The following is a 15,661-nucleotide window of genomic DNA, read 5'->3' as shown; positions in this document are numbered from 1 at the left end:
AAGAAACGATCAGCCAGGAGTTGTCTCCGGAGGTGAAGTGGGGACTCCAAACAACCTGAAGGCCTAAGGCTGTCGATTTCATTAAGCCAACTTCTACTCTACTCTTCGTAGTCACTTTATGCATCTTTCCTATTAGAAAGCAAGATAGCACTAGCAAGGTTGGACAAGGGTTAGACAGAGTCCAGGCAAAAAGTAATTTGCTTTGAAAGGACATTTTGCGAAATTTTCATTTATCCATAACAACACAAAATTAAAAGAAAAATAATGAAACTTATTATCTCGAAACCGGTTTTTTCCACAGATATAAGAACATTTCAATTTAATGGTCTTATATCTGTATTTCTTCCGCTTCTTCGTCATTTTCCCAAGTGAGAAAAAAGAATTAAAATACTTACCATGGAATTAGTAGGTACTCCGACTTACTAAATCCATGATACTTAGCAAACTACTGGTATTTTACAAATGAACTACACTAACTAAAATATATTGAAAAAATTGAAAAGAGATAAAAGACCACCCGTTCGCTTCACGATTGCCGCGCCTTTTTTTTTGTTTTTTGGTTTCGTTTATCATTACGAAAAGGCAAAGGGTCCCATACAGCCAAATTCTATAGTCTAAAGAAAATAATAAAATTAACGACCTGTCAATGTCATAATTTGTCTATTGCGTTGTTTTGGTTTCTAGGTTAGGTTATTTTACCAAAGAGCAAAGTAATTATTGTTTGTTACTTTTGGTCGAACGAACAAGATTTTATTATTTTTGAATATATTTTTATTAATTGCTTAGTATTAAATCTAAATAAAATGCCATTATTCAGAATGGTGCCGTTAACTAATCAAATATTTCAGTGCAGTCGCCTCCGACATAATATTTTAGAAGCAAACAAATGCAGGTAAGGTTTTCTCATAACTACGCAAATAAATTTTGTAAACAACTTATTTAGCCGCCAAATTGTTTTTATTCGACTGAAAAATAAATAACGTAACATAGAAGTTATCCAGTCTATTTGTTCCAATTTTTGAATGAAAACATTTTGGTACCATCTTCACAAACTATCGCATTTATAATATTACCATCATAAGGCACTTATAGCACGAGTGATGAACATCTCTGATCTTTGTCTCAGGTTCGAATCATACTTATGGGCCATATGAGCTTTGTGGTTATGTCAATCAGGCTCTATTACAAAATTATAAATGATTAGCTGCGCCCCGGGGCTTTGCTCTCATGGGAATTTCGAGATAAAAGTACCCTATGTGTTATTCCAGGTAATATTCTACCCATGTACCAAATATAATAACAATCGGTCTAGTAGATTTTGCATGAAACAGTAACAAACATACATACACACATTCTCACAAATTTTCGCATTTATAATATTAGCAGGATATGTCTGGCTCTTGATTGATTGATTGATTCTGGTGATGAAACCTACACACTGGCCGACTATTTTGTTGTCTATACACAACTGTTTAGAAAACATTGCTACTAGAAATCTAGATGGTGGTAATTCTACAGGAACAAATGTACTCATTTATAATACCTACTGTATTTTCAGCACATACCCGCATGCCACTATGAACCACTCTATTCCCACATACCTATATTAATAAACGAATAGTTATAACTTCTACTTGTTTGTCGAATCAGTATTCTGATAACAGAATATTGATTAGACAAACAAGCAAATTATGCAAATATGGGTTGCAATATATTTGATATTGCATTGAAATATATGGATTAAAACTCTATTGTATTGTATACATAGCATACTTTTAAAAATACTTGTAACATTTCCTCTAAGTAGTATACTATCTACCTTCTGTAACCTTGCTCACATTATAGATTGATGTTTCACAGGATTTTACTGCAACAATCGAAACACACAAAAGCGTTGAAAACTGAAAAAGAAAAGTTCCGCATGTATGTTGTTGGAAAATATATTGACTATGTCAAAAACTACACAAATGCCCTCGAGCGCAGGTTCCCGACTGCTGTTAAAATGTACAGAGTATTCAGTGTCGGTATCAAAGATTTCTTAAGAGATCTCAAAACATACATATCTTTGAGAATAAAAATTACCAGGGATGGTGGATTTTCTAACATGAGCCGTCAAGATATAGAATTATATGAAAAAATGCCCTCTGATATGTGTAGAATAGCCCCTGTACTCATTTTATCTGCTATACCATTTGGAAACTATATTATATTTCCATTAGCGTAAGTATGTTTTATTTGTATGTTTGTTTATTTGTATGTTTTATTTATATATTGTATAATGAAATACATACATATATATATGTATGTATATAAGTATTTCATCTCAATGGCGCAATGGTTAGTACGCTCGGCCTGTGATAATAGAGATTAAGACACTCTCATAATGGTCTGTCATTGGATGGGTGTCCAAAATTGTCTTCAGCTCTATCCTCTGTGCTTTCGAAAGTATGTAAAGCCGTTGGTCCCGGTTGTATTTGCAATCGTTAAAACCAATCAGCAATGGGTCCACATGCTGGGTCCAAATGATTCAAACTCCTTATCCATCTGTAAGGAAGGCCATCGCCCCAGTAGGAAGGATGTTTAATGGTTGTTAATGATGATGATATTTCATCGCCATATTAGACAAAAGTTGTATGGTGATAATAGTTTGACATATTTTATTATATTGTACAAATAGAAGTTGATACACTTAAGAGTTATGGCCAAATTTTACTTTAGTTAGCATTAAGTAATAATTTCTACTTATAATTTCTCTATACTTTTCAGATTCTTGAAGCCGAAAAAACTCCTCTGTTCACACTTCTGGTCGATTCAGCAACGTCTTGAGTTCACCACACAAGATTTAACAGAACGCCTTAAGTATAATAAACCCGTATTTCGGGCACTTCAAGCAAAATTGGATGTTGTACCAGATGGTGAAACGAAAGAATGTTGGCGGAGAGTATTAGGCCTACTTGGGTCTGGCGTACATCCAACACCCCTTGATGTGCTTAAATGCAAAAGCCTCTTTGTAGAAGGACCATATAATTTATCAAATTTAACCTACTCACATGCGGTAAGTTTGTAAATAGTATAATTTGTAAATAGTTGTTGCCCGCAACTCTGCTCGCGGTAGCCTAGACCTTGGGTCATTACATTAACTATGTCTATTAAAAATATCTTCGAAATTGAGCAAGTAATTTAGCTGTGAAAGTGTGACGGACAGTGTTTCGTTTATAGAATAGAAGATAATAAGATTAGGAACGAGAAGTGTCTCTGAATGTCACTGTTGGGATCCCAAATAACCCAATGCCACAGTTTAACTATTCATCTGGTTGGGGATGCCAGGGCAACCACCAACGCCCTTTCACCCATGAGTGAATAAGTAACAAAAGGATTTATTAATGTCCATGAACTTTTTGTTTCCAGGGTTATTTATTGAAAATGTATGGCATGAACAAATTTCTGTTAAAAAAGCACAACTTGAAGTATAGAGCGTTTATTCTTTTGGAGATGGACAAAGCAATTATAAGGGAAGGTGGTGTCGATGAAATGAAAATGGAATCATTGAGACATGCTTGTTACATTCGTGGCTTAAATGGGAGTCACTTAACGAACCAGGACATGAGGGATTGGTTGCGGAATTGGTTATTAATTTCTAGGAATGTAGACAAGCAATCCTATTCATTATTATTACACAGTCCTATATTTTTTGCGTATAACCACCCTCAAAATTGGGTATTGATTTATTGATCAACATATTTTATTTCAGCACTTTGGTTGATTAAACTATTAATATAAGATATGATGAACGAAATAGGCCGCCCTCTAATCAATAGGTATATCGGACACAAACTATCATATAGGTTATTCGTAAATGTCGAGGCGGCTTAAAAAATTCCCGTCTTATATGAGCGCTCCCGGCTTACTACCCCCACCATCTCAGTTTTATCCATTTCTTTTAATTTATAGCGAAAACTAAAAAAACATCATGCGAAATTACTATAATTATTACTACAATACTTTTTACTTGGTTTTTATTAGATTTTACATAATTTTCTATTAGGTAATCACAATTTACGACCAGGATAACGGTGCCCACCTTTTTCTTTTTACTATATTGTGACTACGTCCAATAGAAAACTATAATACTTTCTAATAAAATAAATTATGTATTTGTAATTATGCATAATTTGTTTTCGCGCTAAACAAAAGAAATTGACAAAAATGTGTTGGTGTGTAGGTGGCGCTAGTCTGCTGGTCTGCGCAGACTTAATGACACGATGACAACATTTGCTAATAAAAGCTAATGGATACAATTAGGGTCTTTTTATATTGACTGAGATTATGACATAGTAATATGACAAAACATTTAAGTGAGGCTACCTAAAAATTATTTACTTTAATTTGATTTTTGATTTGGGTGAAGTTGATTTAGTAATGTATTGATAGAAAGAAGACAAACACATATTTAAGATGGAAATTTTTCAAACCGCTTTTTTTAATAAGTACATATAATTATGTGTACTCATTTACCGAAAATGTGGGCTGTTATTACTGGAGAAAGAAGTACAATTTACCTTTTGAAATACCTTGTAAACGCTGTGCTAAATTAAAATTGTGTGTGGTTTTTATGTGGCATATTTATCAATATTTTTGATTAGATCATATAATATTTGTTGTATAATGTAAGGGATTCATAACAATCTGTGATTTTGTGGCTTCTGAAGCATATCATAAATTTGTATTGTATTGTCTACATTATTTCTGAACTGATGCTGTCTATAGTTTTGATTAGGACCAAATATTTGGTTAATGTTTTTTATAGTTTATTTGGTGGTTAGCAAAGCTCATCTCAGATGGCGCCACCAATACAAGCCTTCAGGTTTTCATGCTTGTCGATGGCAAAATACGCAATTTGTATAATATTAATTTCGATATTAATTATGAGACAATCCGAAAATTAACTCTTTTCCGATTTATCCAGACAAAGTAGAGTACAAGATATCAGTATAAAAAATAATTCGAAAAATACACAAATTTAATGTTAATTCCCTACAATTGGTGCCATAAGTATCAATTGTGCATGCCTCTAAGTTTGTGACATTCAGTGGATTGTATTTGCTAAGAAAAAGTTATCGTAAAAAGTATACTAGAAACTATTTACTTCGATATATGTTACGGCCACATCCCGAATTGCGGCAGCACCTAGATCTAGCCGGCTAAATATTGGTGTAGCCGCACTTTGATATTTAGCCTTTAACATATTTTTTGTTCACATAACTTTCTGACAAAGCAATTCGTATCTTATAATAGTCTACCTTTACGTAGACTCTGACTAATTGTGCAACTCGTCAAATATCACTATTTATGTGCAATAAATATATTTATATGCTATGTAATGTGTTCTATTGTAAAACATGTGAGCAGTTTTTTTTTTTAATCTTTGACATTAATATTATGTATATTGTTACAGTATTTTAGCTGATTTTTATGTTATTGTGCTAGTTACTTAATTTATAATATGTATTAATATTTGATGCTCCTGCGAATACCGCTTATGTGATTAAACTCGTTATTTGTTTAAAACAATGCTGTTTATTTTGCTGGCTGTGCTCTGCGGCTCTATCATTCTGGTCGCGGACTGATCTAGCTCTAACCATGGATATTATTATGACTGCGACATGAAATTACACATTAAGATACACGTACTTACTAATTCCATGCGATTACTGTCAACATCTCAACATCATGACTAATATCAATATCAATAACTAGTATATCGAGTACCTACACAGATTTTAAAGTAATGTTTTTTTATATCTGTGGTCGAGTATTATCAATATTTCATTTTAACTAAATAGAAGTTAAATAATTCGATTTTCGATCGATTTTCTTCAACACTACTAATTTGATTAAAGAGATAAGTGGAGAACCGCCCCTAGAAGAAAAAAATATTTGTTTTGTATACATGACACATTTTTACTTTTTTGTGTATGTGACACTTAAATATAAACATAATTGAAATAGTGCCTATAAAGGCTAACATTTATCTTTAAGCAATTTCCTTAAGAAACACCCAGCATTTAGTATGTTTAAACTTACCATCATACTGTTGGCTGTTACAACGGACGCCAAAAAACCATATACCAAGAGGCAACAAGCTGTATGGCGTCTCGAATGCAATTTGGGTGTTATAAATGATGTCGACTGCCCCGTGGACGGCGGCTGGGGACCCTGGAGCCCTTGGTCGCCCTGCCAGGGCTCCTGTGACGACGTGGGGCACAATAAACGATCAAGAAAGTGCATCAATCCCATACCGTCTAAAGATGGCCTCCCCTGCAGCGGGCCAGATGAACAAACGAAATCCTGCCATTTGTCTAATTGCTCCGTTGAAGATTTCCGGAAGTTAGTTCTAAGAGATGCAACACGGACAGAATCTTTCCGGCAGCTAGAAGCGATCCCGGCTCTTACGGAGCGTTGCCTGCAAATGGAATGCCCTTTCGAAGCTATTGAAGTTTCTCTCGCCAATGACAATACTTGGCAGTTAACGCCTGAAGCTGTTTGGAACGCGCTGCAATGCGTTAAACATAATATAGGTTGTCTTGTTGCTGGAGAATGGGGCAATTGGGGTGCCTGGTCAGCCTGTGGAGCTCAGTGTGGCAAAGGACATCGATGGAGACTCAGGCGGTGTGATAATCCCCCACCATCAGCGGCACATTTAGTTTGTTCTGGTTGTCCATTGGAAGCGGAGGACTGTGAAGGAGACCGTTGCATGATTGATGATCCATTAAATGAAACTATCGGTACTTGGGCCATGTGGGGACCGTGGTCTACATGCTCCGAAAAATGTGGTACGGGAGTCCGGCGTCGGATAAGAGCGTGCAATGAGAAACACGTATCTGATGCAACCGGCACGTGGGGAACTCATTGCCGAGGCCCACACGATGAATTAGAAACTTGTCAAAATGTGGAATGCATTCAAAATGGAGGATGGTCTGGTTGGAGTTCATGGGGACCATGCTCGCAAACTTGTGGGGCAGGAAAAAGGTCTAGAACCCGGTCCTGTACTAGACCGGTGCCTTCTGGTAATGGAAACGATTGTATGGGACCGAGAACGGAAGCCGGCCCCTGTAATCTAGTTCCCTGTGAAGGTTATACACATTCCGTGGCAGTACTTAACGGAGAATCTTTTCTACATTACAACTTTGAAAATAAACGTTCTGTCTTATTTCATTTTTATGTGAGATTTATGTCATTGTCACCGCATGGAACTTTGGTACGCAGAGGAGCCGCTCAGAATCCCCTCGTTAGACTGAGTTTACAGAAATGGCATGTTTGCTTGGATGCCAGTGGGCTGACTCCAACCTGCGGGTTACCACGTATTTGCTCGGCCACTGTCGTAGAGCCTGCTACTTGGCATTCGGCTCTCATCTCAATCACTAGTGAAGCTGCCTCTCTCAGATTAGACGACGAACAAGTTGCAATTAAAAGCACATTTCCTTGTGATCCAGAGCTACCAGATGAGAAAATGCACTTGGTAGTTGGTGAACATTTTCATGGCGAAATACAAGACCTCATTTTGAATTTTATACCATTGAATATGATGATTGAAAGAGATCGTAGACTGCAACGATCCGATTTTTATCCCACTTCTGTATCAAATATTGCATATCAAAACTCGAATCAAGACGAGGCATATTTAACTCTTGACAATGAACAGTACTTGCGAATACCATGTTTTAACAACCAATATGAGTGGCGATTGGACTTGACTGTCAAACCCACAAATGACGATGGTACAGTTTTATTTCTACATGATGGATGGATAAACAGCTGGTTAAGTGTCGCTTTACAGAATTGCAGAGTCAGAATGAAGTTAGCGATAGGTGACTTTCGCTCTGAAAGTAGTAGCTCTGACGAATGTCCTTTCGACCAATGGTTGGATGTGGCAGTATCAAAGAAAAAAGACTCAAATACAATCGAGGCATCAATAAACTCTGGTGAAAACCTTCACGTCTCTCTAGTGGAAGAAGTAACGAAGCGCCGCCGATGTTCTCGAAATTTTGACTTATTTAACAAAGCTGCTAGCCTGAAAAGGCACACCTGTAAAGGCACCACACCTGTCCCATTGTCTATTTGTGGCGATGAATTCTATATAGGAGGCATACCCAACGACATTAAAAGTATTTTAAAAGAAGATTTCATATCGTTCTCGGGAATAATAGCTTCTTTGAAGATTAACGGAATTCTTCAAGACCTACAAAACATAAACAGGGAACGATATAAAGATGACAAATTGCAATTATCGTCAAGGAGTGCTAGTGTGTCCGGCTCGTACCACGAAGTTGCGTGGGGTGAGTCGAACCATTTAAACTTGACCTGCCTCCACGCCAGAGCAGTGCGATCGTTAGTGCCTCATAATGCTCTTTGGTTATTCTTGGACACAATAGTCCACAGCGCTCTCAAAGGAAAGACTTTGCGATCTTTGGACGATGGAAGAGTTCTCAGGCTCGTGGCCAAAGCTGATAATGATCTGAGAGGTTTTTATACTTGTCGTGCGCATTCAAACAGAAGGACAACTAATATTGTGACTTATGGTGTTCTTGGAAAATTAAAATACAAATTATCCGGTCCCGACACCACAACAGCTATAGCAGTGTTGACAACCATCATTCTTGTAATTGGAACTTTAGGCTGGCTTGGTATTGAAGGTCTCAACGATCTCCGCACCGGTTATGGCTTTTATCGAGATGCACATTTAACACCGCAAGAAGAAGCTGAAGCAGTTTGCAAGTATATCGATGATAATATAGACTTATATAGTAATAAAAGCGATGCGAAAATGGCTAAGGCTTTGGCGCGACGTAGAGGGTGGCAGTTAGAGAGCCATGCTAATTTTGGCGCTCAAGAACCACAGGGCATGAATGCTGATGACAACACAGTAGAAGACTTGTCCAGTCCTGAGACTGTATTTCCCGCTTTGAAAGAGACGAAAAGTCCTACGGAACAAATGAACGATGTGTTGAAACATGAGCAGAGTGCAATTAGCTATCCCAGCGTCGTCAGCTCTCCTCTACAAGGGTCTAATGTTGTGTCACCACGTGGCAGAGCGATGTCGTGTTCGTCATTGACAGAGACATCTCCGAGATTTCTGTGTTCACGTCTGTTTCTATCTAGACGAATTTATTCTTCCAAGGAAAGCATCTGCTCCCGTAAAAGCTTATCAGGTCAGAGCAATACTCCACGCAGAATGGTCCCCAAGCTCCCCACTATCAAGTCGTCCAGAGGTATCAATCTGTCGCCAGCTCAGAAAGTTCTGCTGAAATTTCAGCAACTGAAGACAGATGATTCTTAGAAATGTACCTATGTGTCGCCGTCAACTGGTACGGTAATGAGATCTGATACCATTAAAAATTAAGTTTATTCATTTGGTAGATGGAAGCATATCTTTAAACAAAAGGTACCTAGTAGAAAAAAAATTGAACCATTTGAGTATTTTTCTTAATGTAGTGTAGAATGGAATAGTAGAATAGGAACTCTGACACATGCCGACGCGAATGTGTGAACATTGCGTAGTTGTGACCAATCCGCTAAAGTTTGGCGACAGTGTGGAGCAGCATATATAAATTAATATGTTCTAAATAAGCTTCAGGTTCTCTACTAGGCTATAGCTAGGTATAAATATAATATAGGTATATGACCATTAAAAAAATGTTCATTCAATAAATAAAGCAATATTGGATTATTGTAAAATTGATTTATTAAATATAGGTAATAAATAAGTAATAACTTCAACAAACCATAATATTATAAAAAATTATGTCTTTTAAAATTGTATAGGTATTTGATACAAAATGAACATAGTTTGTACTTCAAATTCATAACACCAAATAATTGTCTGTCAAAGATTACATAATTAATAAATGAAATACTACGGTTAAATACTATACGAGATTTTTTTTATTTGAAATACAATAACTTTTCGCCTGGAACGCCGATTGAATAAAATAATGTGTAGTCTCTATTAGAATCCCGAAATTGTCACGGAAGCAAAGTCGCGGGATACACTTAGTAACCATAATAATAATAAATATGAATATATCCATATAATGTATAAAATTCTTCCGTGGCCGACTTTCAGTCAACTGTATAGAACGTTTAAATTAGGTATGTGGATTTCTTTGAGATTATAGGGTGCCCTCTTAAATTAATTTTCAAAAATTCCCACGGGAACTGGAATATATTAAAATTTATTTCCTCGCGTTCTAAGTTCGCAAACTAAAAAGCTAGGCTAACAAAATCTAACACTTCTTGTTTGCTCTAAATATAAATTTACCGACTTGCATAAACCACAGACGTTTTGCCAAATAAACATCGTTAGATCATAATATGCCTCGCGAGATTGTAAACTATAGAAAAAATTGTGATCATGTAAACGGTTTACACAATTTCTGTGTTTTTAATATTATTCTGACATATACAAGATGATCATTAAAAAAAATGTTTAGGTAATACCTTTCTCTTATTGAAATTGTAAATAAACTTTTTGAAAATTGAAAAGTATCTGCACATGAAAAGTAATTTATTTTTCTAGCAGTGGACAAACAAGCGTGCGGTCTGCCTGATGGTAAGCAAAACACTGCAGCCCATGGACACCGAAAAGATGTAGATTTTTATAGTGTACTTCCATTTCAATAAAAAAGACATACCATTTTCAAATATTACAATACTTTTACAATAGTCTGCTAAGATCCAATATACATCATAAAATTGAGGTTTTTCTAGCATTTTTAACACCACATCTTAATGATACACATAAAACCCAATTTATATACTAATATATACTAAAAAAAATCAAATATAAATTATATTTGACTTTTTTTAGTATATACTAAAAAAAATCAAATATAAATTATATTTGACTTTTTTTAGTATATATTAGTATATAAATTGGTTTTTGTTAATTAACAAGCACATATGCTAGCAGTAGCATTGCAATGCATTTATGTATCTCTTATATTACATAAGTATATTATTATTTAAATTTCTTTCAACTTTTTTGTACGTTTTATCTTTAATATGTTCAATGAAGGGTTTCTCTAAATATGTGAATGACTAGTTTCACTGAGATTGTAATTTTGCATTTAGACTACCAAATTCATGAATACATTCAACAATTTATATTACACTATTTCTATAACGAAATTTTCTTATAGCTATTAATAACAGATGCTTATAATAAAGACTAGATCTACAATTTCTCGATATCTCGAACAAGAAAAAACGAAAGAACCACATGGAATTTATTGAGCAGCCATCTGGTTCCATACACAATCAGACCTTTTTTAACCACATAATGTACGTATTGTACTTAGCTGAATACTAGGAAGCTATAACCGGAACATAGTTTGCACAAACTTATACCACTAATACATTGTAAAACTCAGGTTAACACTATAATATATATATTTAATCGTGTGGTCTATGGAGCATGCCAACGTAATATCAAAATAATATTTAAATCGTGAATATTTCAAGACATATCATAAACAAATAAGTTTCTATCTTTTTCAAAACTTACGCATCTAAAAATTATTCGGTTTACATTTTGTACGTACGAACAAAACGGCATTATAATTTTAAGGGAGTATAAAATTTGATTTAAATCGGAAATTTCACGCTTTGAATATTATATCGGTATATACGAAATGTATGATGTGCCGGCCCCTTTAAATTGTATATTGTCTCTGGTCAGTGGCGGTATGCATTTATGCATTTCACCTACGACTATATTTTATAACATATATAGACAAACATCCAAGACCCAGGTCAATCTGAAAAAGATCATTTTCCATTTTGGTTGACTGCGATTTGCACTACGCACACAAAACGATATCAAGCCCGGAGTAAATCTTTATCCACAATTTGCGTTTCAATACTTTGATCTTATGTTTTATAACATAAAGATATTATTATATATAGGTATTGCTACAATACGAAGTCTAAAGACCCACTATAAGAATAACCAGTGTTTAAGATTAGACATTATTTTGTAGTAAAACTGTAGGAGAGCGTTGCAACAGTCAACTTTGACGGTAACTTTAACCAGCTCAAAACAACACCAAGTTCACCATTTTATCTAATCTGCGGCGCACAGTGTGAAGTTAACGTCAAAGTGGTGCAACTGAGGCTAAGAGTGGGTTGCACCAGTCAACTTTGACATTAACTTGAAATAAAATCGCGTACTTTATCCGCACAGGTTAAAGTTAACCTCAAAGTTCACTAGTGCAACTGAGGGTGAGTATTTAATCATTATGGCTATGTGAATGTCTATGTCTGCATGCAGACTTCCTCCTAGGTTGGTACGATGGCGCAGATTGCTGTTGATAGTATAATGCCGTGGCCAGCACACCGGAACTGAGCATGGTTGATATAATGAAGTTCATCATCAAACATTTGTCCGCGGAGTCCACGAATACAGTGAAAATGCGAGCTGGAAATTTTAAAAACAAATGCTTTGAAAGAATTGTGCGTTTACGCCGAGCAAATGCAAATTATTTTGTGTAAACAGACAGAGCATTCTTTCATTTGTGACGTGTGGTTCTCGTGGATGTCGCACGTGCCGACTAATGGATACATAGTCTTGGCAGCTGATAGGTAACTTACGCATTTCCAAGGAGGAACGACCAGTAGGCGGCGGTTGTTAATCACTATATCACAGCCAAACCTATAAAATTTTAAAAATATTTTTTACACAGATCCCGCGGTCTTCGCTGCGCCACAGCCCCGTAGAAACCACGGACACGCTAGGATGAAAGAGAAGAATATTTTTATATATTCTACGGTTCATAATTAATAAATACTTGCGGCTCGTCCCGATTTCTTTCAGGTAAAAACATTTATACACTTTCCTCAGGAATAAGGAAGACGCCATAAAGGACTGTTTTCTAAAATGTAAGGATAATGTGCTCACCGAGATTAGTAGCAACGGAGATGATCCACGTTGTAAGTGATATGGCGTCCGCGTTGCCCGCATTTATAATACCGTATATGTACGTCACTTTGGCGAAGCCACTCAATGGAGTGCAGAACGGCTGAAATGTGAAAATTAATTAATACACATTCGCTGGTCTAAATAAAACATATTGTACACGCTATAATAGGTATAATTTTTATTTAAAATCACCAATAACTTAAAGTGTCATTTTCATCAGTAAAGTGACTGTAAAGTGTGAACTAACTTTCAACGCTGCTTGGAACAGCTACATCAGCCGCAGAAGCTGTCTATTATATTTAATAAATAAATAAATAATGCTATACAATACATTTCCATCAGTGACAACTACGACACGAGATCGTAATATTTAGTGCAAATAGGCTGTACGAATGGCTGTGTGTATATAATAACCAAATATTTTAAAAAACAACTCACCACAATAAATGAGAGAATTTCTTTTGGAAGTATGTTCAACACAAATCCGAACACACCAAGACAGTAGGCCATAGTTCCAATAGGTACTATGGGCATTTTCAATTTGTTTTGGTATTTCAACACTAAATAAAACATCACATATACTTGTACAAGAATTATTGGATACTCCAGATATGTCATCAGACTGTATTGGTTGGTATAGTTGTACAGAGTCATTATTGAAAATCTGTAATGTGAAAATATGAATGTTAATTACAAAAACAATGTTAGAGTAAGCATACAAATAGAAGGCGATTATTGCGTGCAACCTATCAAACTGGCAGCCCGACCCAGCTTCACTCAGATAAAATCATAATAAATCATACACCTAGAAATATACCCAGGAATCACAACAGAGCTAAATATAAATTTTACATGTATCTATAGTCACATCAGTATTATCTATAATTCAATTAACACACACTAAGTTAAGAGTTTGAAGTCTTTTATATCAATGGAGCTCATACAAGTCAAGGTGGATGCAAAATATAAAGTCCTGTACGGACCTGTTTCATATGTTCAATAATGGCATTCAAATATTCAAACGAGTTCAAAGTAGGGTCTACTTTGGTCTACCTTCCTGTCACTAGCACTACCATCACATTTTAATAAATTTATTTTATTTATTAGTGGAACATAAGAAATGAGCTCAGCATATTATGCTACACTAGATAATATTTTTTAAAAACAATTTACCATTAAAACAATTTAGTCATTGTTGACTAGATGTATGATGGCCATTAATTTTGATTAGTGAACTGTGTCTACATTTTGTTATAATAAAATTCTTTATCCTGTGTGTCATAAAATGTCAAGCTCATTTAGTTATGTGTTAAGAAAATATAGGAAATTGATAAAAAATTGATAGTAGCATTAATGTGTATTCATAAATACCTATCCTTACATGGAAATCAACATTGGTAGATTGGTCAAGTCAAATGTTCTCATACTAACCCAAAAACTTCCATGACCATAGCCTGAAGAAATATACCTTCGGCAGACTTCCTTTTCCAGATATATAAAATTTGTGGCACTTTAAGGAACAAACATGATAATATAGTTAGGGTGCTTAGTGCATTTGCCATACTTTGCATTACTTCCTGGTCGACTGCCATCTTGAAATGTCTCACTGAAATTAAAACTATAATTTATTTTTAATTTCAACAGTTTGCTCAGTACTTATTATATTGTAAGTAATATTCAATAAATATGGAAGAATCACCCAGATTTTTGTCATGATGGAAAATGATCTTTTTCTGATTGGCTCAGGTCTTGAATGTTTATCTATATATGTATTTGTTATAAAATATAGTACCATTGAGTTAGTATCCCATAACACAAGTCTCGAACTTACTTTGTGGCTCGCTCAATCTGTGTGATTTGTCCTAATATATTTATTTATTCAGATTGAGAATTCACTCAATTACGTGATTCCACCCAGATTGAGCTGGCTCCAATCTAAGTTTAAGAGTTATTATAGGATACTAACTCAAGAATACTATATATTTTATGATAATATACAAGATTCGGGCCAATCTGAATATGATCCATTTCCATCTAGACCAAACATGAATCAACAGTGTAGCTGTCCAGCAAGATGGTCATTAGGCTCAGACAAGATATCAGGACTATAAAGAAACCATTTAAGGTGGTTAAATAGAAGCTTCAGTCAGACACTACTAAATATGGTTGGTTTGATGTTTCAAGATCACAAGTACAGATTTGGCTCACAGATAGGCAAATCGTTTCAAATAAGAAATTACTACTTACAAAGATTAATAAATAGCTTAATTAATTTTACAGGTGGAGCCCCGCACGATTGGAATTTGGGTAACATGAACTAATATAGGTTATATACGACACGTTCTAGCAAGTCTTCACACATTTGGCATAGAAGTGTAAGTATAAGATATAGCCTTGTCTTTTAAAAATATTTTCTCAAATGATTTATAATTAAGGTCGAATGAGTTACAAACAGTGCAACTCACCAAACTGTTACAGGAGAAACATGCGATTTCTTTATGAAACTTCACTAAATATCATGACTAATCCTCGGGAAATAGTTTTAAATATTTTTAATATTCATTACGGACACTACTGAATTTGTAATTATTGAAATTTACTTGTTACATACGAATAATTTTAATTTCAACTAAAATAAACGATCTGTTTGGTTGGTCTACCTGATTTTTTTTTCGGCGCAGCTGA

The 15,661-nt window shown here is 35.1% G+C and overlaps 3 protein-coding genes across 5 annotated transcripts; 2 read left to right on the top strand and 1 right to left on the bottom strand.

Annotated features, from left to right (window-relative positions):
- The first annotated feature begins 663 nt into the window (after positions 1–663).
- On the top strand, positions 664–5,568 carry LOC128682929 (uncharacterized protein). Of its 2 annotated transcripts, none has more exons than XM_053767985.2 (4): positions 664–892; positions 1,861–2,220; positions 2,767–3,055; positions 3,409–5,568. In XM_053767985.2, exons 1-4 carry the CDS (start codon positions 804–806, stop codon positions 3,730–3,732), a joined length of 1,062 nt encoding a protein of 353 aa, XP_053623960.1. In that variant the 5' UTR covers positions 664–803; the 3' UTR covers positions 3,733–5,568. The 2 variants fall into 2 exon arrangements, with proteins under 2 accessions (XP_053623960.1, XP_053623962.1); XM_053767987.2 differs by lacking the exon at positions 664–892 and adding an exon at positions 1,119–1,268.
- Positions 5,569–5,685: 117 nt separating this feature from the next.
- On the top strand, positions 5,686–9,518 carry LOC128682928 (uncharacterized). Its single transcript, XM_053767984.2, has one exon. The coding sequence runs from the start codon at positions 6,071–6,073 to the stop codon at positions 9,335–9,337; it is 3,267 nt and encodes a 1,088-aa protein (XP_053623959.1). The 5' UTR covers positions 5,686–6,070; the 3' UTR covers positions 9,338–9,518.
- Positions 9,519–9,719: 201 nt separating this feature from the next.
- Positions 9,720–15,661, bottom strand: LOC128682931 (uncharacterized protein). 2 transcript variants are annotated; one of them, XM_053767990.2, is made up of 5 exons: positions 15,442–15,661; positions 14,408–14,582; positions 13,415–13,640; positions 12,956–13,076; positions 9,720–12,475 (listed from the first exon to the last, which is right to left on the bottom strand). In XM_053767990.2, exons 2-5 carry the CDS (start codon positions 14,566–14,568, stop codon positions 12,288–12,290), a joined length of 696 nt encoding a protein of 231 aa, XP_053623965.1. In that variant the 5' UTR covers positions 14,569–14,582; positions 15,442–15,661; the 3' UTR covers positions 9,720–12,287. The 2 variants fall into 2 exon arrangements, with proteins under 2 accessions (XP_053623965.1, XP_053623966.1); XM_053767991.1 differs by lacking the exon at positions 15,442–15,661 and adding an exon at positions 15,224–15,404.

This window comes from Plodia interpunctella, chromosome Z (assembly GCF_027563975.2).
Source record: "Plodia interpunctella isolate USDA-ARS_2022_Savannah chromosome Z, ilPloInte3.2, whole genome shotgun sequence".
Classification (NCBI taxonomy): domain Eukaryota; kingdom Metazoa; phylum Arthropoda; class Insecta; order Lepidoptera; family Pyralidae; genus Plodia; species Plodia interpunctella.
This window is presented reverse-complemented; position numbering and strand designations above follow the sequence as displayed.